At 59.1% G+C, this 20,857-nt stretch overlaps 8 protein-coding genes and 1 non-coding gene across 9 annotated transcripts; 4 read left to right on the forward strand and 5 right to left on the reverse strand.

Moving 5' to 3' along the window:
• Window positions 1–96: 96 nt before the first annotated feature.
• On the reverse strand, window positions 97–1,192 carry TRAVEDRAFT_52336 (uncharacterized protein; the record flags this gene model as incomplete). Its single annotated transcript, XM_008045257.1, has 3 exons — window positions 97–895; window positions 955–1,110; window positions 1,161–1,192. The coding sequence occupies 3 exons, from the start codon at window positions 1,190–1,192 to the stop codon at window positions 97–99; spliced, it is 987 nt and encodes a 328-aa protein (XP_008043448.1).
• A 411-nt stretch (window positions 1,193–1,603) lies between these two features.
• On the reverse strand, window positions 1,604–2,780 carry TRAVEDRAFT_39965 (uncharacterized protein; the record flags this gene model as incomplete). Its single annotated transcript, XM_008045223.1, has 5 exons — window positions 1,604–1,700; window positions 1,757–2,257; window positions 2,313–2,354; window positions 2,408–2,469; window positions 2,523–2,780. 5 exons carry the CDS (start codon window positions 2,778–2,780, stop codon window positions 1,604–1,606), a joined length of 960 nt encoding a protein of 319 aa, XP_008043414.1.
• A 1,413-nt stretch (window positions 2,781–4,193) lies between these two features.
• Window positions 4,194–6,889, reverse strand: TRAVEDRAFT_154552 (uncharacterized protein; the record flags this gene model as incomplete). The annotated part of the gene is made up of 6 exons (XM_008045438.1): window positions 6,867–6,889; window positions 6,480–6,802; window positions 5,561–6,430; window positions 4,951–5,512; window positions 4,652–4,882; window positions 4,194–4,593 (listed from the first exon to the last, which is right to left on the reverse strand). Coding segments are annotated over exons 2-6 (2,091 nt in total), but the record flags the coding sequence as incomplete, so codon positions are not given.
• Window positions 6,890–7,624: 735 nt separating this feature from the next.
• Window positions 7,625–9,204, forward strand: TRAVEDRAFT_60755 (NAD-P-binding protein; the record flags this gene model as incomplete). The annotated part of the gene is made up of 7 exons (XM_008045439.1): window positions 7,625–7,637; window positions 7,701–7,867; window positions 7,924–8,123; window positions 8,191–8,286; window positions 8,341–8,683; window positions 8,738–8,985; window positions 9,043–9,204. The coding sequence occupies exons 2-7, from the start codon at window positions 7,825–7,827 to the stop codon at window positions 9,202–9,204; spliced, it is 1,092 nt and encodes a 363-aa protein (XP_008043630.1). The 5' UTR covers window positions 7,625–7,637; window positions 7,701–7,824.
• Window positions 9,205–11,657: 2,453 nt separating this feature from the next.
• TRAVEDRAFT_74607 (P-loop containing nucleoside triphosphate hydrolase protein) lies at window positions 11,658–14,542 on the forward strand. Its single transcript, XM_008045440.1, has 8 exons — window positions 11,658–12,141; window positions 12,204–12,911; window positions 12,962–12,989; window positions 13,044–13,169; window positions 13,236–13,379; window positions 13,443–13,798; window positions 13,859–13,923; window positions 13,985–14,542. Exons 1-8 carry the CDS (start codon window positions 11,680–11,682, stop codon window positions 14,382–14,384), a joined length of 2,289 nt encoding a protein of 762 aa, XP_008043631.1. The 5' UTR covers window positions 11,658–11,679; the 3' UTR covers window positions 14,385–14,542.
• A 133-nt stretch (window positions 14,543–14,675) lies between these two features.
• Window positions 14,676–14,753, forward strand: TRAVEDRAFT_t197. Its single transcript has one exon. It is a non-coding gene; the product is annotated as a tRNA-Gln (tRNA).
• Window positions 14,754–14,965: 212 nt separating this feature from the next.
• On the reverse strand, window positions 14,966–16,072 carry TRAVEDRAFT_60757 (uncharacterized protein; the record flags this gene model as incomplete). Its single annotated transcript, XM_008045441.1, has 5 exons — window positions 14,966–15,315; window positions 15,372–15,492; window positions 15,545–15,668; window positions 15,721–15,940; window positions 15,994–16,072. The coding sequence occupies 5 exons, from the start codon at window positions 16,070–16,072 to the stop codon at window positions 14,966–14,968; spliced, it is 894 nt and encodes a 297-aa protein (XP_008043632.1).
• A 2,029-nt stretch (window positions 16,073–18,101) lies between these two features.
• On the forward strand, window positions 18,102–18,890 carry TRAVEDRAFT_60758 (uncharacterized protein; the record flags this gene model as incomplete). The annotated part of the gene is made up of 1 exon (XM_008045442.1): window positions 18,102–18,890. A coding segment is annotated over exon 1 (600 nt), but the record flags the coding sequence as incomplete, so codon positions are not given.
• Window positions 18,891–19,608: 718 nt separating this feature from the next.
• Window positions 19,609–20,463, reverse strand: TRAVEDRAFT_52342 (uncharacterized protein; the record flags this gene model as incomplete). The annotated part of the gene is made up of 2 exons (XM_008045258.1): window positions 19,609–19,944; window positions 19,996–20,463. The coding sequence occupies 2 exons, from the start codon at window positions 20,461–20,463 to the stop codon at window positions 19,609–19,611; spliced, it is 804 nt and encodes a 267-aa protein (XP_008043449.1).
• Between the last annotated feature and the right edge of the window lie 394 nt (window positions 20,464–20,857).

The following is a 20,857-nucleotide window of genomic DNA, read 5'->3' on the forward strand; positions in this document are numbered from 1 at the left end:
TAATATTACACGCACTAGATACAGGGGGTGAGAAAGGAGCCAGTCCACAAGAGCAAACATCCGATACGATCAAGAGCCATACATATACAGCGTCATTCAGTCGGTCTTCACCCGCTCGTACTCAGCAGCACCGCCACCCCATCCAAACCAGCTCGACCTCCGTGCGGCATCCGGCATTCTAGGACTGGCCGGCCCCTCGCCCTCCATATCGCTCGGCACCTCGACCTCCTCAAACGTCGACCTCCCAGCGCGTTCCCTCAGCGATCCCGAGGAAGAGTTGCGCGACGGGTTGTCCGCAGGCGGCATGGGCACCGACTCGAATGCCGGGCTCGACATCGCCGACGACATGTCGTAGCCCTGAACGCCCTCGTTCGGGAGCGACGCCAGCTCCGCCTCCAGCTGCCTCCGGCGCTCCGACGCGCTACCCCCGCCCGACTGCCTACGCGCAGATCCCGCCTGCGCATTCGCGTTCGCAGCGGCCTGCGCCGCGGACGTCTGCGCCTGCCGCAGAAGCATGGCCCCGGATGCCAGGAGGCCCGGACCGTACGTTCCCCACAGCCCAGCCACGAGCTGCGCGGGGCCCGAAACGGGGTCGCCCAGCGAGGGTTGCGCACCGGTGTGCGTAGCCGCCTCCTCTTCCAGCGGCGAGTCGCCCGCGGGGGTGGACTGAATCTGGGCGACGGTGCCGGAGACGTGCTCCCAGGCGCGGCGGAGGAGGCGTTGGAGGGAGGTGTAGAGGTAGACCTTGAACTGCGCGAGCGCGCTGTCGATCTGGTTCTCATGCGCGGCGAAGAAGGGGCGGAGGTGGGCGTGGTAGAGGTAGGCGGAGCCCGCTGTTTGCGGCAGCGCGAGGTAGAGCAGGAAGACAGTCTTCAAAGGGTAATAGAGCGGCAGCCTTGGGCATTCTGCTGTGAGACGGAGGTCATACAGCGAGCGGTCCGGGAAAGGGCGTACCAGGAGATGAGCCACTCTGCCACGTATTCAACGGCGACGATGCAGCCCAGCACGCTCCAGTACATGAGCCATCGCTCGAGTTCTGCCTCGGAAGCTGGGCGTTGTGAGAGGGTCTTGTATGAGGCGTAGCCCGGGTAGAGAAACGCTGCGGTCGCACTAGGTTCGTTTAGCCCCTGAGCGACTCAGCAGCGGCCATCCGAGCACACCTGATAAGTCGTGATGTCAAATAGAAGAGCATCGTTGTGTCGTCGGGGTCGTCAGTCGCAGTAGAGAGAGGACATGGAAGAGCGGAAGAGAGCTCGGGATATAAAGGATCGGCAATGCCTGATTTGATACACGAGGCTCAGCCGTGCTTACTGATTGAAATTGAAGTCCGATCAATGTTAGAATGAAGGGTAGTTCCCGGTAAGTATGTGAATCAATGCCGCTACTTACTTTGCTGGTACCCACTTACGTCGGCTCCTGGCAGCCGCACTGTGCAGCGCAGCGCCGCAGCCGCGCGATCTCGGTCAGGCAGACGCAAGCAGCAAGACGAGATGGGCAATCATAAAACGTGTCTATCGGAATCCTCTCCATGAAGATCAGATAGAATACAAATACATTGGATGCCACATGCTGGCACTTCGACTGTGCTCTTCGAACACGTCTCTCAGTGCAACGTGACATCCTGGAAGACGGGGCGGTGGTCACTCGCAAGCACACCGTCGTCCGTGAGCGACCAGCCGACATGGTGCGCGTCCGAAGTCCTGCGGGCCGTGTGAGCCATACGTCACCGGACCAAGTTTGTCGGAGAGGTACCCACCACTTGCCGTTACTGCCTCCGAAGACGAAGTCGATGCGGGTGTAGACCGACGCGTCACCAGGTGCGTTGAAGCCGGTGTACGTCGCGTAGTTGCCGGACACGGCGGAGCGCGGGGCTTGCCCCTTGAGGTCGACCATCGTGAAGTTCGGCAGCGCGCCCGCTGGCACGGCGTACTTTTCCGCGAACGTCTGGTTGATCGCCACGGGCGGCAGCTCGCCCGTGATGATCTGGTATGCGCCGGAGTCGGTACCCGTGGCAGGGCTGTTGAAGTCACCGGTGACGATGACCGGCCCGCCCGTCTTGAAGGCCTCAAACCGCGCACGTGCGAGGATCATGGATGCGCCGAGGCGACGTTGGCCGTCAGACTGGTCGTCGAGGTGGGTGTTCAGGTAGGTGAAATGGATGGCGCGACCAGCATCGGTCTTCAGAATGAGTTGCGTGGCGGTACAGATCCGCCTCGAGCCAGCACCTGGGAAGAAGGACGGCACGTCGGGAGTATTCCTGTGTCCGCATGAGCAAACCGGTGCATGCTAGCAGATACAGGCCTAGAGCTCACGAAAGCCAGAAGGTGTCGTTAGAGACAAGAGTAACGTCCGATCTACGATTCGTGTGTGAGTGACAACCTCGTAACAAAGCGCAAGCGATGCGTACTTCTTGTAGAATATGGGACTGAACTCTCCGGCTGCGACTCCATCATCACGACCGACGCCGACCTAAATCCATATTAAACCATGGTTTCGAGTGAACGCGCCCCATACACACTTACCCATCCCCAGCCGTCCCCAAGCAGTTCCGCGAGGTCAGTGACCTGTCGGACCAGCGCCTCCTGGAACCCAGCCAGGACAACGCCCGCGCTCTCGAGATGCTCAAACACCTTGATGCGGCGGGCGCTCCACGGCTGCTCGCCTGTCTTGCCATAGTACGAGATCTGCTGCAAGGGATCGGGCAGCGACGCGAGGGACTGCTGCACGGTGATATTGTCCGGCATGGAGTCGAACCGGAGGTTATACGTTGCGATGCGCATGTTTTGGTTATCTTCTGCAGTAGCTGCGAGAGAAGTGAGCGGGAGGACGAGGAGACTCAGGAGGGGCAGGAGAGGGAGCATGGCGGCGGACTACGCGGAGAGAACGAGCCCGTTACCTCCCCCCTGGCAGCGCATCGCGGGCATTTATATGGAGAGCAGCCCCAGTACGTCTACGAGCAGATACCCCACATGGTTCTCTACCCGAAACGCACGAAGAGATGAAGCAGAAGGGCGGGCCTGCCGTGATTCACCTCACATGATGGCCGGCAAGAAGCAGCGGGATGCGAGCACGCTGTAGGACTCACCTTCGAGCCGCCAATATCGGCCGAGACCAGACCTCGTGAGTACCTGCACCGCGAGGGTCGAATATAGACTGAACAGGACCGTGCCAAGGTTTGCGAACATCACTGGGCAGTGAATACGAACGTGCTCCGGAGTGGTGGATCAATCTACCCGGGGTGACGACATGTGGTGAGCGTGGTGCTGTAACGGTAGTATGCTTTGATAACGGGTTGGCCTGGGGTGACTATCGAGCAGTCCGAGGTGCAAGTATAGACTGAGTTGTCCCAGAATTGGAGACCCAGGAGGAGGGAGAGAGCAGGTGCGGAAGCAGCGCTGCCATGATGACGGTGGCGGTAAGAGCACTGCTGCGGCCAGACAAGGTTTAGCCGCCGTGATATTCCTCAGTCTTTGAGTCTGATCTTGACAATACTCACTTCGCCTGCACTCCAATTTGCCAGATTGTGTACGGGTGAAGGGAGATCATTTCAAACCAGATGGCGGGATTACGCACAACCCGCTAGTGCGGTGTTGGAGAAGCTGTTTGAAACGAGGTTGCTCAGATCCATTTTGAGTATGCTGGCGGTATGTATTTCGGAAGGTATCATTATACTACTACACTTTGGTGATGGTCTCCATAGGCATGCTAAACATGTCCAGGATACCGAATCGTTGACAGATGCCTAGTCATACACATTGCGATCGAGAGCAGCTACAAATACAACAGTGACAGCTACCAGGCAATAAGTTACTCAGTGTTCGTGTCCGAACGCATCGTCGCGAAGAACTGTAGCGGTAACGGCGACAACCGCTCCGTAGGGCTGCGCATGTCGCGGAGCGTGCGCCGCGAGCCCTGGGGAGAAGTGACCGACGAACTGGGCGTGCGCGAGCGGCGCGACGGCGGCGAGGGGTACACCACACCAGGTGGCATGTCCGCCTCGACGTACCGCCGGCTGGGCGTGCCGCTACGATGGGGTACGGGGAGCGGTTCGTCTCGCGTGGGGATGGGGACGGGTCCTCTGTGAGGGATGGGGACAGGTCCCTTGTCGGGGACTGGGAGGGGATTTCTCTGTGGGACAGGCAGAGGACCGGCAGAAGGCGGACGAATAGGGAGCGGGTTGGATTGAGGGGTAGGGAGAGGGTTTCGCTGGGAAACAGGGTGGGGGCTTCTCTGTGGAATGGGAAGAGGGTTGTTAGACGGGATAGGGAGCGGGTTATTGGAAGGAATGGGTAGCGCGCGGTCCACCGGGATGGGTGGGGTTATCGGGACAAACCCGGGCGGGAACGGTCCCTCTGGCACTGGCCGTGGCGGGATAACAGGAGACTCGTCATCATCTTCGGGGTATGGCGGTTGGTAAGGTGGCTGGTAGGGCACGGGGGGCACCATTGGGTAATACCCCGGGATCTCCGTCCGCATCACGATGACATCCGCGTCTTGACTCGGGGTTAGCGGCCGCGGGTTCGTTTCTGGGCTCAGCAAATGTGGGTGCGTGATTGTGGTCTTCGTAGACGAACGACTCGTCGACGGTGTCGACTACGCTTTGTGTCAGACGCTGGATACGTTCGATACACGATATAATAAGGCGACTCACGGGTGCTTCAACTCGAATGTCCGGAATCACGCTTTCATGTGATGGGCCTCTTGTAGGCCTCCTGCGATACCTCTTCTTAAATTCTGCGTCCAGCGGCGTCGTTGGCGACTTGGCTGGCTCTGTACTGCCGCTCGTCCCTGCTGTATCCTGGCGCTCCTCCATAACCGGCCTTAGCGGTGGCAAATCTTCGCGTGGCCGCGGCCCGCGCGGCGATGTTGGTACACGTTCACGCTTCAACCCCACAATCGGCAAGCGATGTCAGGTCAGCGCATCCGCGACGAATTCACAGCGCGACGTACGTCCTCTCGAGCCTTTGCCCCACGCGACTTCACTCGTGGTGCGACGAGATCGAACTGCGAAATGCTTGTGGATGCCTTCGATTGCGGCGAGAATGGTCGGTATATGTTGGGTGCGGAACGTCCGCCTCCTAGAGGGCCACTCTGGGACGCGTCCGGATTGGCGTATACGTAGTCTCGCGGGGGCGGAGCTGGGGGTTGCGGTGCTGGAACTTCTTGAGGTGGCGCAGGAGACACCGACCGAGGTGTGACCGGCCGAGAAAGCTCATGAGGGGGCGGGAGGGTTATTTCACCTTCGGCATTCTCATACGGGATCCAGCTGTCTGGAGGAATTTCCAAAGGAGGGTGCATAGGTGAGGGAACAGGGTTATGTATCGGGATCGGCGTAGGGACGTCTCCAGCCCCTACCGGTCGTGAGCTGGGATAGGGCATCACAACGGGGGTTCCCGATCGAGAATGCGATGGCGAAGGCATATTGAGCGGCGTGGTCATCGTAGGCACGGGTAGCGTGTTGGCGATGTGGGCTGCGTCCGAGACGCGCTGGCCTTCTCTGGACACCGTCATTCTGTGTCGAAGTCAGACACACGATCGCGCGCGATACGCCAGAGCTTACCTTGACGGCGGTCTTCCCGAGGGCCCGGGCGTCCGCATTCGCGGCTCGGGACCTGGCGTTTGAACGCGGATGACCGGCGCAGGTGTGCGGCTACGAAGGTCAGGGGCTGGCGTCCCAGCCCGGTATCGTGAGGGCGCGACCTCACCCTCCTCGTCATCCACTTCCTCCACGAGCACGGGACGTTTTTGGAACCGCCTCTCTTCGACCACCCCGACGCCCTCGTCTTCCATCGCCTCCTGATATCCCATGTCCTTCCCTTGAGAAAATCCTTCCTGAAATCCTGCTTGCCTACCTTCTTCTCGTGCCCGAGTCATCAACTGCTGCTCCCGATACCGCCTCGCCGTCGACCGCGCGCGAGCCGCTTCAGCCTCGGCCTCGAGCTTTTCTTGTTCCAATTCATTGATGATCTCCTGCGCGCGCGAGATCTCTCGTGTCGCATCGTCCAGGCGGTACTTGTAGAGCGTCAGCTCCTCCTTGGCGCGCGCCGCGTCGGCCTGCGCCAGCATCGTCGCCTCGTGCGCTGCCCGGAGCTTGCGTAGAACTTCGAGCAGGCGGCGCTCGGCATCGTCGGCGCGGCGCGTCTCGCTCTCGAGGCGTTCCGTCGTCACTGCGATGATGGTACGTAAGCTGCGCGTGTCTTGGTATTCTCTCGACATCAGCCGCGAGAGCAACTTCGACGGCGCCCCTGAGTGGAGGGAATCATGCTCGCCGCGGTCGACTCCCCGCACGCGGGGAAGGGGCGAGCCGGACGAGACGGAGGAGCGGAGGGACTTGGAGTGGGAGTGGCTGCTGTCCGAGCGCGAGGGAAGGCTCCCGCTCGACGGGGAGGCGGACCTGTAGGAGTCCATGCGGGGAAAGGGGAATTCACCGCTGCGGCGATGAGCTCAACGTCCATATGTGCCGGCGTAATCGTCCGTACCGGTTGTCTTCCTCCACGATCCGAGACATATAGTGAGGTAAAGGCGGCAGTCGGTAAGCTAGAGGGGGGAGGGCGCAGCGCGGGAGGAGGCATGGGCAACGAGGAGCTTGCGTGGCGTGTTCATCGCGACCCTGCTGTTAATGAAGTCAAAGGCAGAGATCGGCCGGTTCTTGTGCGAAGCTGGCTGGCGCTACCCCATGGCGTGGCGAGCGTTGAAGGCGTTGCAGCGGCGTGGCGTCCGCGCCCTTATCCGTGCGTGGCCAACACGTGTCGATCGATCCGTGCCATCGAGCGGCGACCTTCGATGAGGTCCGTATGACGAGCTGGGATTACATGTGAGTAAAACGGACAGATGCGGAAGCCGATGGCTGGCCTCGGAAGACGTACTCGGAGATGGACTCGTGATGCTGCCGTTTGAATGTCCGTGAGAGGCGCCTAGTCATCCTCCAGTCGGCGATGGTTGTTACATGCCAGCGGGAGAATCACGCTGGTCATGAGTGGAGCATAGAACCATGGCGCATTGGTCTGGACGTGAATACTACGTCTGGCTGCTTTAATATACCCACTGTTATTCTACAGTCACAATGTCGTTCAACAAGAAGCGCGCATTGTTGAGTCCGACATTCTCCACCGCAGTTGGTAAGCTTATTGAAGTCTAAGGGTAACAGAAAATATGTCAGAGTATGCGTCAATGAGGGAGAGGCCGGAGGTACTCAACCTGAGGGGAACAGTAATCCGGATTCCGAATCCTGCTTCGCTGCCAAGACTGGTATCATCTGTGAACTCGGATATCGTATGCGACTTTGCGCTTCTCCTCATCAACGCACACCCTTGTGGTACTTTTGTTCAACCAGACTGCAGTAGCGATCGCCGGGAATTTTCGAGGTTGTGGTAGCTCCGGATGCGAAGTCGACTTGAGCGCTCTCATCCCGCGCGGCTCCGAATCCGCCTCAATAAGTAAGCGCCCATAGCAACCACACATCTTTGAGACCCTCTTCACCACGACCGAGTCCGACCTCTTCCTCGCTTTCAAAGCATCACAAGTAACCGAAACCTCAGATATATGGGGAATACAATGGTTTGATATGACGCGATCCGGCTATGTACCTGCAAGCACAGGCGCGCCCCTCAGACCTGATCAGGCCTCAGGCTTTGCAGGTATTTCCCGACCTCCCCGATTGGACGGGAATAGTGAACCTGACACCTCTTGCTTGGTAACAGGACGTACAGCTTGCGATGTGGAGTGTGCAGATTTGTATAAAAGTGGGAGGCTGCAGATGCACGTAAACGCATCCCAGTGTCAGAACCTGCGAAGGAGAAGCACCAGCCATCACCAACCCACGCTATGCCTTCCAACGAAGTGACCATCTTCCTCACCGGAGCCACAGGTGAGCGAGTTTACGCCTTACCTGGGATCATGGATGATGAATCATATTATTACTAGGGTATATCGGTGGCTCCATTCTACAGCGGCTGCTCGCCCACCCAAATGGGAAGAACTTTGAGATCACAACCCTGGTTCGCAGTACGGATAAGGCGAAGCGTCTCGAAAGCGAATTTGGCGTCAAGGCGATCATAGGTTCCCTCCAAGACCTCGATAAGCTCGCCACCCTTTCCGAGAACGCGCATGTTACCATCCAAGCAGTAGGTGGCTGCGCGCGTTGTCTAGCATATAATCACGATCGTGCCATTGACCGCATAGCTGTGGTAGGCAGATTGCGACGATGTAAATGCTATCACTGCTGTCCTGAGCGGCCTGAAGGCGCGGCACGAGAAGACTGGGGACGTACCAATTCTAATCCATACTGTAAGTGTTTCGTCTTCACATCCTAGTATGCCCTTATTGATTCTTCACCTGGAGTCCGGCACAGGCGAGCTCATGGATGATGCGAGAGGAGCATTCAAATCAGAGAAGGTCTGGTCCGACCTCAACATTGCCGATATTGAGGCACTCCCTCCTACGGCTATCCATCGCCCGGTCGACGTCCTCGTTGTTGCTGCAGACGTTGCCGGGTACGCGCGCACCCACATCATCCTGCCTTCGGCCATATACGGCGTCGCCACCGGCCCCCTGTTCGACGCGGGTATTTCGAACCCGCACACCATGATCTTCCCGATCTACGTGCGGTCCGCGCTGCACCACGGGCACCTCGCCATCCTCAACGACGGCGCGTCGCACTGGGCCAGCGTGCACATCGATGACGGTGAGTTCTGGTTTGGTCGCATACCACTGGGACGTTCGCTGACATCTGCTGCAGTCACGGACATATACGTCCGAATCCTCGACGGGGACCTGAGCAACCCGGAGAAGGTGTCCCACGGGCGGGAAGGATACTTCTTCGGCGCGAACGACGAGTTCAGCGCACGCGAGGGGATCGTGCCCGTCGCGGGTTCCCTATTCGCCCACGGGCGCATCTCCTCCCCGGAGCTCGTGAAGTACTCGTTCGAGGACATCAGCAAGTACTTTGGTAGCGCGCTGCCTTCGTTTGGTCCCAACGGCGGGCAGGTGCGTGCGCACGCGAGGGCCTGGGGGACACATTGCTGATGGTATGCTTGTTCGTAGTTCATCGCGCGTGCACTCTTCGGAAACAGCCGCTGCACGGCGGACCGCGCGCGTCGTGAGCTCGGGTGGGCGCCGACCCATACGACCAAGGACCTGCTCGCGGGTCTGAGCTCCGAGGTGGAGATCATCGCCAAGAAGATAGAGGCGGAGAAGAGCGCCTGAATGGTTGCGAGTTTTGTTCCGGGACTTGAAGGTACGGACATATGCTGACATGTATGAATGCCTCGGATCGGATTTTATACAAATACTGGGAGCTACAGCTTTATGGGCGATGGGTGGTCGCGCGACTCTTTCGACTCTTAACATCCCTCTCTGTTTGTTTGGGCAGCTGTGGCAGACTCTCGTGGACGGCGTCGCACGTGCCACGCGCCACACGTCCCACTGCACCGGCCAGAGGCAGAGCGTCTGCTTGCGTCCAATACCGCCTGAAGACTTCAAAACTCGTCGTCGCTTCAGCCATTTCGCAGGTATACCCATCTGCACTCGCTATTATCATGCCTGTTATATGAAAATGGTGAGTATTGTTTTCCAAGGTGATTTCGATATCCCCTCTACCTCACCTCTACGGCTGATCTCGTCCCATGCAGTGGCAGACCATTATGCATCATATCGGTGCAGTCCACAGTCCAGCCTCCGCGCGACTCGTCAGCTCATACTCGCCGGACCCTACCACGCGAGGATGTGGGCCAGCTATACAGGATGCGTGAGAAGTCCCCACGCCGAAGCACCGTCGTCGATGATGTTGCCGATAGCGCGAGGCGCTTGAGCCCCCGACAGCTCTCCTCTCTCCCTCATGTCCTATCGACTCAGACCCTAAGTGAGTCAAGGCCACTCGGGGACAGCGGGATGGCGACCTGCTGGGACAACGACTCGAGCCACCAGGGTCCAATTCCACATGCGGTCTGACGGTCGAGCTCGTCTCGATGCCGTCGGCCGTGTGCGGCGGGACTCGCGTAGTCGGCGTCGATATATGCGGCGTCGTTTTCGCAGGGATCGTAGCCTCCGCAAAGCGGGTGTTGCGATTTCCCCTAGCAGCTTCGTCTAGGCGAAGTTGCAGGGTTGCTCAGCGGCGGCTGCGGCCGTCGTGCTGCATTGCCGCCGAGCCTCGCTCTTAGGGCGGTCTAACTGTCCAGAAAGAGCACCTGCGCGAGCCGGCGCAGTGCATCGGCTCGAGTCGTAACGTCGCTGGATACGAGGGGCATTTGGCAGAGGGATGGGCTTCTCCACACGCGGTAGGTCCCGTCGCGCGCCCGCAGATGGCTACGCAACTGCGGCCTTGCATGGGCTGCCTGTCGTCAGCGCGGCGTGCAACCGCGTGCGCCAATTTTTCAAACCCCCGTCTCTCTTCGAGAGTACTGCAAATCGATGCTCCACTCGCGAATTTGTGTCGCTGTGCAGTCAAGTTATGTGCGAAGGTCCCAAGGTGCGTCTGTTCGGTTCACAGAGGCTTATACGCGAGACTGACTGGAGGGATTGACATTATAATCCTATTACAGCAAAACATGCAGCCGTTCCCCAATATCATTCAGCGTTGGAAGATGTCTTCAAAGATTACTAGTGCCATCTTCGACGATGGCACGCCGGTCTGACCTGGTTATCATTTGCTAATGCTATAGACTTAGCGCCTCCAGCTTGCCTGAGGTTCATCTAGACACTAAAAAGTACCTGGTTAACAGTTTCCTTGATGCACACATATACTGTGATGCTCTGAGAGATATTAGTATTGAAAATCTCTTTCACGCGCAGGATGCCGATGGGCGCTTGAACAGCTGAGGCGCAGACTCGCGTGGACTGGTCCGAGACCATATCTTGACAGTTGTCCACCACGATGCTGTATACCTCGGTCACAGCCTCGATTGCGTAGCCTCTAGACTCAATGCATGAATCTTTGCGACACGTCGTGCGTACGTGTGCGGCGACGACCGTTCACGACGCGAGCCGGGCAGTTGCGCACCAGACACGGACCAGTACTCACTGCCAGCAGACACATAGTCTTGCCAGCAATGTTTATCCTGCTCAAGGCCCTCTCAGCTCACAACTAGGCTCTACACGATGCCACGCCGTTTTGGGGGGAGGGGGGTTATTGAGTGCCGACATACCTGGTTCTTACTCATATCCATCCTTCTCGGCGTCGATCATGGATCTGACGAGCACCGCTCTCTAGGTCACTAACCTGGGTTGAACATGTCGTCTAATGGACTCTGGACGACGGTACGGATGCCATACTCGCACGGACGGATTTACACGCGCTGTGCACGCAGAGGCAGGACAAATAGACCGGTTTCCAATGTCAAGCACCGCCTCGGTGGCCTCGGGACCTGTGGTTTGACGTCCTCCTATCGCACAGGTTATCAGAGTTTGTCCCCATTAGACATCTCCAGAGCGCGCAATGCCTTCCAAACCACCTTCCATCTGGATGGCGCAGTCGCCCCGAAGCCTTCGAAAACCTAGGACCGCCGCAATTGGTGCTGCATGGCGATCCAGGCCATATGGCGGGCGGAGCTCACGCGATATGTGCCCTAATTTTCCTGCCATCTGTGTCCATGGTTGCGGTGTTTCTCATGCCATGAACATCATAAATGAGAGGCGCGACTAAGTCGAGTCCACCCGGCCTTCCCATCCCCCAGTCCCACTACCATGCGCAACTACTTCTCCAGGTCGCACTCCTCGCGCCTCTCCACCGCGAACCCCTTTTCCGAGAAGCAATACCACTCGGAGACGCGTCCTCTTAACACGAGTGACGGCCACAGCGACGACGGAGACTCCGCTCTCGTCGACATCCCCGCTGTTCTGACCCCACCGAACCTCAAGATCAAGCGCGTCGACCACTTCTGGAGCACCTGGTCCAAGGGATGGAAGTACAGGAACACCGGGTCTAGCGTCGTCGCCGAGGCCGTGCGCCCGGTGGGCAACGGGACCACGAACGACCCGTGGCAGAACTTCTGCTTCGTTGTTGTACGCAAGTTCCCGCAGCAGCAGAATGACCTCGAGGACGAGATCAAGTACAAGATCGTGATCAAGAGCCCGTACCTACTCAAAGCCTGCAAGGACGTGATCGGGAATGTTCCCGGTGTCTCCTGGACCGCCGAACCGCTCGAGGTACCTTCAGCCTTTCTACGCTCTCCGCATCTATGTATATCCTTATGACGAATTCTCCGCAGCTCGAGCCCCAGCTGCTCCTCGCATTCTTCCCCCAGCTTGAGGCACACGAGAAGCTTCTCAAGGGGAAGACGCGCAGCCTGCACGAGGACTACATCCTCGCGACCCTCAGTGTCCTGCTCGAGTACCTGCGCAAGGACTACCGCGCGACGCTCGAGCGGATCGCGAACCTCACCACGCACGGCGAGATCACCTCCGAGCTGCTCTACGCCATCCTCGTCCCGCGCACGATCATCGTCACGGAGTGCCCCGTCACGGGCGAGACCCGCGCGCTCCAGCTGCGCGCGCTCAGGCAGGTCAAGCTCGGGAGTGGCAAGGCGTCTGTGGTGTGGCGTCTTCTCTGCGAGAGCATCGACTCGCTCGAGGAGGCCATCCACGGCCGCAACGTGGAGAGCAACATCAACGGGCGCGCTCCTCAGCAGGCCAACCACTCGTCGGGCGCGAACCCCCGAGCGTCGGGTATTGGCGAGAAGTCGTTTGGGCGTGTCGAGACGGTCATCTACATCGAGCCGTTCTCGGGCACGAAGAAGATCAATACTCTTGCGGCGTACCCGCTCAAGTACAGCTATGACCCCCAGGGCTTGAGGGAGATGCTGCTGGAACGCGGGCGGAAGTGGGCGTCGCTGAAGGGCATTCACCACGTTCACTACCAGGGCACAGCCGCGTTCCGCCTTGGGACGGCTTCCTGCCAGACCATCGTCAAATACAATGTACGTTTTACGCTTTATCCCACTATTGCTGTGGCTTATGCCATGCTCAGGTGGACTCGCGCATTATGGTCGACAGAAGTGAGTTTCTGCCAGGCTATGCAGGCACACACCATTGACCAAGTTTGTATCTAGGGAACTTCCTCAGGCTGAACCCGAACTACGCGCGTCCGAAGGCAAGCGAGACGGAGCAGAACGACCGCGCCCAAGAGGCATACAACCCCAATGATCGCTTGCGAGCCCACCGCCAGCAGATGATGAGTAAGTAAACCATCACCTATAACAGCCGTAAGGCGTGCTCACCGAGGTCGTACACGGTCTCGACAGACGACGAGCCAGACCATTTCGAGAACGTATTCACGCTTGATGTCCGCTCCAAGACGCATGCGGAGGAGGCAGCGCTCAAGGACGAGGACCTCCTGCTAGCCTCCCCCATCCTCTATGGATACAGTCTCTCGGACAAGATCTGGCGTACGCTCCTCCTGTTATTTTTTCGGATTTTCGACTGACTTGATCATGATACACGCCGAACAGTCGAGTTCAACGTGCAACACATTCAGCCGATTGTCTGGAATGAAGAGGCGTTTGCGAACCTCGTGCTCGCGGACGACCGCAAGGACCTCCTGCGCTCGCTCGTCGACGCGCACAGCGTCGACCTCGGCTTCGACGACTTCGTGCAGGGCAAGGGCCAGGGTCTCATCATCAACCTCTTCGGCCCGCCCGGTGTCGGCAAGACGCTCTCCGCGGAGGCGACGAGCGAGCGCGTGCACCGCCCGCTGTACGTTGTCGGAGGCGGAGACCTCGGTACGAAGGCGTCGGACGTCGATGCGGAGCTGACCAGGGTGTTCGACATCGCCACGAGCTGGAAGGCCATTGTGCTCATTGACGAGGTGCGCTGATTGCAGAGTTGAAGAATGTGTACTTTCGGTACTGATGTTCTGCAATGACAGGCCGACGTGTTTTTGGAGCGTCGATCCCTGCATGACCTCGAGCGCAACGCTATGGTCGCCGTCTTGTAAGCGCCTTTTCCGTCTCACTGTGTGACTAGACCAGGTTCACTCATCGTCCACGCCTAGCCTCCGCCATGTCGAGTACTACCGCGGCATCCTCTTCCTCACCACGAACCGCATCACCGCGTTCGACCCCGCCTTCCTCTCGCGCATCCACGTCGCGCTCCACTTCGGCGAGCTCTCCCTCGCCGCGCGCACCCAGGTCTGGCGCGCCTTCCTCCGCAAGGCCGGCATCGCGGCGCCCGCCCCAGGCGTCGACGCGGAGGCGCAGTTCGTCGCGCGGCTCGCGGCGCGCGAGGTGAATGGGCGGCAGATCAAGAACGCGTGCCGCACCGCGCAGTCGCTCGCGCACAGCCGCGGGCAGCAGCTCGCGGTCGAGCACCTCGAGGAGACGCTGGACGCGATGGAGGACTTCAACATCGAGTTCGCGGCCATGACGAAGGCGCAGGCCCGGGGCTCTGACTGAGAATCGTACACGGGGAGGGCGGGATGAGGACGTGAGAGCCGGGCTGTGGGTGCTGTAGTCCGCAGTAGAAGATAACTGAACGTGCCTGGTGTACTAGTAGTCATACGGCCGCCCGAGAAATACATGCCGTTTGTCAGTGACGTTGCCACGAATATTGCCTACCTATTACTTCAGGCGAGTGTCTCGATAGGACTCGGCTGGGCTCCGCTCGCCTTGCGCCAGTGATTGCGGATAATGCAAATCAGTCCAAAAACAACTGATTTTGGTTCGCAATGATGCACATAACCTCAAGGCGCTATAGTGTAGTGGTTATCACTTGGGATTCTGAAGAGTGTTCCCAAGACCCAGGTTCGATCCCTGGTAGCGCCTGTACATATAGAGCGGTCCTTCTTTTTTGGGCGAAGAATGGGGGAATTCGGAAGCATGCAATGCGTATATATGATAACACCTGGTCTACCACACATTCGTATGCCCCCTTAGTTGCGGTAGTCAAATGTCATATATCAAAGCCTCAGGTGATAGAAGACAGCCCCGTTGAACTGGTTCGTGCTATAACGGGACTTTGACACTAAGACGCCACCCTACACATTCGTCCTAGCCGTAGAATCGAAGGGGAACTGGGCGATCGTAAATCCGCTGAGCATATTGTCATCGTTTGGCGTCTCCTTGCTCTTTACGACCGCAGCATACACCGTGCCCATCAGCGTCGCTGGGACCTGGGTAGCGCCGTTTTTGTCGAGCACCGTGTAGAGGACCTGGCGGCCGTCCAGCCACGCCACGAACGCGCCTCCGTTGGCCGCACCCTGGGGCTGCGAGAACGTGGCAGTAATTTTGCCGCCGCGGGCAGGAGACGCGGACGAAAGGGTGAGCGCCGGGAATGTTTTGACTGGGAGCGGCGCGTTGGTCGAGGGACAGCTCTTGATGAAGGGCGCTGTGATATTGCGGATGAGCGCAAAATTTGGGGAAATTGGTGGTGAAAGTCCGTACCTGCCAACGAAAATGCTCCGCTGGGGGTGAGAGGGACCTCGAACGGCCCGTTCCATGGCTGAAGCTTCATGACGGCCGCCGTCACCCAAGACGCCTGGCGCGCCTCTGTTGCCAAAATAGACTAGAAGCGCAAAGATCAGCGACGGACCAGCGAGAAGGCAGGAAGCACGCACCCCCGCGGCGGTCAAGTAGTCCGCGTTGTTCGCGAGGAACTTCGCGCTGCCGAGGTAGGCGGACGCGCCGACGTTCTCGAACACCATCGACATTGCCGCGAACGCCTTCGGGCTGTCGTACGGGCTGCAAGGCGGCGTTAGCGGGCGCGCACTGTCATAGCGGAAGGAGGGCTGACAAGGTGTATTCGCACGGCTTGACGGCCTTGTCTCCGAGCGCGGCGGTGAGGAACTGAACGTGCGTCGCCTCGTGCGTGAGGATCTGCTCGAAGCGGCCGCGGACCCAGGCGGGGAGGCCGTCGTTCTCGAAGTCCTGCGCGGTGTACTTCGCGAGCGCTTGCGCGTAGAACGTGTTCTCGAGGTGCTCGAGGGTCAACGCGAAGTTGAGGACGTCCGTGTCTGGTGGCAACGCGTAAGAGGCGAGATGTGCCGGAACGATTGAACGTACGCACTGCTGGGCACCGCAGGAGTAGGTGCTGCAAGGATTGTAGACACACTTGCAAGGGCGAAGACCACGGCTTTCTTGAACATTTTTGTGGGTTCGGCAGAGGTCCGTTAAGCGTTGCGGTAGGGAGGAGACGTTCGAAGTAAACGAACGAAGAAAGTCCTAGGTGCCCTAGCGATATTTATATATGCGCGCAGTGACAGGCGGAGGGGCAAACGGAACATCTCCGAGCTGCCCGTCCTCCAATGGAACACGCATCCCCGAGGCGGAGATTGGCTTCCCTCAAGAGGGATCGAGGCGTCGATCGTAGCCTGCACAGTAGCTCATTTGCCGTGATTGATAACTGGTGGCGTGCGCATGTCCGTCATCCCCGGGGGCGCGTCGGGCGGCCGTCAAGAGCGCTACCATCCCACACGAGGCGCGTCCTGTGTCGGTGTGGTGGGCTTCTAGTAGAGGAGCACGTCAGCGGCATGCAGTCACCGGACTGGAAGAAGTCACCTACACATGCTTATATGAGGGCTGAAGCATATGGATGAGCATAAATACCTGGAGAAGGACGCGGTTCTTCTCTCCCGTACACCTAAACGCCGCACGGCAGCTGCCTTTCATTGGTCCGTCTTGCAGGAGCCCATGACTGGACGGAGTCAAGAGTTTTCATTTCCTGTTGTGCAATCATCCATATGCGATTGAGGGCGGTGGGTGAGGTGAGCGGGGACCTCCTCTCAGAAACAGCATCATGTGGATGGGTGTCAAGACGAGGGCGCCCAAGGCTGGCGTTCAGTAAGTGGACGAGCGAACTGCCTTTTCAGGAGAAGCGCGCACGGACCTCTCCACGTGGGCGGCGATCTACATAAACCTCGAATCCTTCCGCCGCGCGTTCGCTTTATACGCACAACCGCCGAGGACTCTCGGCGTACTGCACTCGAGGCTTCTCGAGCTCCCACATTTGTCGCTCGGAAGAGCGGCTGACAACTATCGAGACCTCTCGACACTCCCACTTCGCTCGTCGCTCCAGGTGGAATCCTTCGCCGCTCGCGGCATACGCACAACCGCCGAGGCCTCTCGGCGTACAACCATCGAGAATCCTCGAAGCCCCACACTGGCTGCTCCTGGAGCGGTCGACCGAATGGATCGTGCTATGCACGGTCGAGGAGACGCAGTAGCGCTCCATTCCCTCAAGCCCGGCCTCTTGGACGACTCTAGGACTAGTGTACTGTCTCTCTAGGCTGGGGGTTCGCGCGGATGCGCGGACGATTGTTAGTATAGTCAGACGAACCCTACCTTGCCTGCATGTTCTATCGGCTCAGTCCACGATCTACCGGTACCGTCACGCTTCGGGCTGGTACATCGGTGGACAGCGGGGTCTGCCTCCCCGCTGTGAGGGCGGCTCGAGCACGGTTTCGGTTGATCGTCAGTATCATGCAGTGTGGTCAGTGAAGTTCGTCTTCGCGCCCCTGTGCGTGTTGTCGATTGGTCTCGCAGAAAGCGGGGCATCAGGATCTTCAGCGTTGTCCAACGCTCGAGCACCTCCAAGCGCAGCCAAGGGTTGTCGCATGCTTCACACCGCCCTTGACGGTGTTCACTGCGGTCGTCTGTCGACGACCGCCTGTGCTGGGCAGCGCAGTATCTGCTCTTGTCGTCGCACGATATCACTGAGTACGAGGGGCATTGTCAGACAAGGTCCGAGGTTCGTCAGATGTGGTTAGCGGGAGTTGGACGGTCCGCAACAAGAATTTGCGCAGCCTACGGTTGTCGTCTATTTTCTTGTCTGTGAACCTCCAGCTTATTGCTAGCCCGCCACAATAATTTTTGGAACTCTTACTCTTCGCGAGTGGTGTTACACGAGTTCGTCATTCCGAACTGCACGTGTACTTAGGCAACTCAGAATGTCAGTAAAATGATATACGGTATTATATACGGACCCCGAATATTAACGTATATGCCAGATATCGATGGATCTCATCGATTCGGAAAAGGATCGGCAGCCGATCCCAGGCGTTCAGTAACGTAGATCACCGAGTTACCATGCTGGGATGTTTAGCGCACGGACCACCTCGAAAATTATAAGAGCTGCGATGGCGCCAACACACCTCTTTTCTCCACCGCTCTCTCGAGCTGCCGACGACGAACCTCGGTTTCCTCCCGTGCTCTATCGACCCAGCCTTCGGAGTGCCCTCGGGTACCTCCGGGACAGCGGGGCTCGCCCCCCTGCTGTGATGGCGGCTCGAGACGTCTGGGCTGGGGTCGTCAGTAAAATCGCGCAGTGTGGCGCGGAGACTTCGGTCTTCGTGCTCGCTGTGTGGGATGACGTCCTCCGAACGGCGTTCACTCGCCCGTTCATGTGTTTTGTGCGCGCGAATCTCTCGATTCGCCGCTCCCTTCTTATACCAGACGGCGACGCTGTCGCCTCTGCTACTACCGTGTTACGCGCCGAACGGAGCAATCCGTCGGCGCATCTTCTGTGATAGACTTGAGCGAGTACAATCTGTACACGCTCGTCACCATCTGGATATATCTTCTCGCTCGCTGGATTCTTTCGCCGCCCACGACTGGACCTGGCCGCGCAGCAAGATTTCTGTGGAGGGGCTTTGCGACTGCAAATGCCCGGAAATCGGACGAAGACGTTTATCGTCTTCGACGTCCGTGCGGGCTAACGCACGGTGCCCGTCTCTGGTCGCAAGATATCGCTGGGCACGAGGAGCTCTGGCGGGCGACTTGAGGTTCGTCAGGTGCGTGGTCGGTCGCTGGTTGGGCGGTCGGAGGTTGTGCGCTGCACAATCATCCTTGTACCTCCAACTCGCTGCTGGCCTGCATACACAATTTTTGGAACCCCTTGCACTCTTCGCGAGTGTCGTGTCCGGTGGGCCCGTAGTTGAGCTCATGTTGGTAGTAACTTGTATCCCCACGTTGCCAAGTACGGCAATGTTTATGGATGGACTTCGTGGCCATGGTCACTCGGAACATGGCGCATGAGCCACGCTCTAGGCTCATTTAACGGAACGACATACGAACCTCCGGATGTGTGCTAGCATGCCCTATCGGCCCCGTCCTCTCCGTGCCATTGGCACGTCCGGGGGCAGCAGGGTTGGCACCTTGCTGCGATGGCGGCTCGAGACGAATTTCGGCGGGCCGCCATAGATCATGTAGCACGGCGCGCGGACATGTCTCGCGCGCCGGCTATGTGTGTGCGGCCTAAGGCAAGATGCAAATTCGCATCTTTCGTGTACTGTTTCGTTTAACTGGCCGACGTGCCCGCGCATTTGCGCGGGCGGCCAGTTCGTCTCCACATCCCACGGCGCCGCATCTGGCGTCGTGATCAGCCACGCCGCGCATTCGCGGTACTGTCTCCTGTCGCCGTTTGGTATCACTGGGTACGAGGGGCGTTGCTAGCCAATTTTTGGAACCCTGCGCTCTTCGCGAGTGCTTTGGTGCTCGGGAGGCAGCAGCTTCAACGTGTCGACACGGCGTCTAGTAGCACTGTCTGCTCAATCAATACACACGCTTTCCAGACTCATCGCGCACGCGAGCATGCGCTGCGCGACGCTCTCGCAAGTGTTCCGATTGAGCTTTGTCAATTTCCCAGTGAGTCGTACCTCTAGACGGCCACACACGGCTCCCGTACTCAGCGGACACCCTTCCGGCGGGGGCGCACAGGAAGCACCGCGCTATCCTCGAACGACACCCGCCCATCCGCAAAGCGTGCCGTCCGCCACCTATGCGAGTTGCACGGCCCCTGCACCGACACCACCGCCGCCCCCAGCGTCGGAATCGCCGCCATTAACCGTCCGAGGAACTCCACCACGTCAAGGTCCCGCGCAGCCCGTTCTACGGTGCTCAACGGGCCGTTCGCGAGGGCCTCATAATCATAAAGCCCGCCCGGGGGCTCGATGTTCTCCGTGTATATGCGCAGCGTGAACTGGCGCAGGGGCGCGCCCGCGAGTGCGTCCAGGAGACCATCCTGCAGCCAGTCCGTCAGTGAGCACGTCGCACGTATGTGAGTCCTGTGCACCAGTGCAACGCCCAAGTCGACCTGGACGTGCTCATTCCCCAGCCGCGCCTCGATCGTCAGGTCCTCCAGCCGCGCCGCGAACGTGTTCTCGCCCTGCGGGGCCCGCACGACCCCAGGCCATCCCTCCAGTGTGAGGACGCGCGGGCGCGCGCACGCCAGCACAGGACCGAGCATGTGCCCTCGGCTGGAGTGGACGTGGGACAGCGCGACGCGCTCGATGCCGCACGTCAGGCCCAGGGCGTACAGGGCAGGCAGGGCACCGTCGAATGCGCGCAGACGCTCCCACGCGAGCCCCGCGCGCTGCTGCTCGTGCATATTCTGGGCCAGCCATGTATCCCATAGGTGCGGGCCTGGGTTGCCGTACTCGCTGGAGACGACGTGGAAGGCGAGGCGCTCGAGGTTGGGGTATGCGCGGATGAAGGGTAGGGTGAGCGGGAGTGTCGTGCTTTTCAGGTCGAGAGCGCGCATGTAGGTGTATATGATTTCAAGGCTCGGTGAGATCGTAGGAAGGGTGCACGAGACGGTGAGGCTCAGCTCTTCGAGGGAGGATGTGAACTGCGCCAGCCACACCACGGGGTGTAGTACAGATCATTTTTCCATGCGCAGAAGATCGCAGTGGGTGTCCTGATAACGAGTCGGAAACTCAACGACAAGGTGCGTCAATTCGCAGCGAAGGCTTGTTAGGAGATCCACTGGCAGATTGTCAATGCCGGAGTCCGACACCTCCAAGTCGTGCTCGGGGTGCGCAGCATTGAAGGCGGGAACGAGGTTCGGTGACCACCAGTGGTACAGACCTCCGGAAGTCTCGTTCGACAATGCGAGGGACTTAAGGTTGCACATGAGGGACAGCGCTTCTACGAGG

This window comes from Trametes versicolor (genome assembly GCF_000271585.1).
Source record: "Trametes versicolor FP-101664 SS1 unplaced genomic scaffold TRAVEscaffold_12, whole genome shotgun sequence".
NCBI classification, from domain to species: domain Eukaryota; kingdom Fungi; phylum Basidiomycota; class Agaricomycetes; order Polyporales; family Polyporaceae; genus Trametes; species Trametes versicolor.

What these genes read in the sequence shown, in the direction of transcription:
- TRAVEDRAFT_74607 (XM_008045440.1), top strand. Translation starts at nt 11,680, where the DNA reads ATGCGCAACTACTTCTCCAGGTCGCACTCCTCGCGCCTCTCCACCGCG. An exon ending in GGACCGCCGAACCGCTCGAG is followed by an intron (nt 12,142 to 12,203) that starts GTACCTTCAGCC and finishes AATTCTCCGCAG; the next exon opens with CTCGAGCCCCAGCTGCTCCT. An exon ending in AACGCTATGGTCGCCGTCTT is followed by an intron (nt 13,924 to 13,984) that starts GTAAGCGCCTTT and finishes GTCCACGCCTAG; the next exon opens with CCTCCGCCATGTCGAGTACT.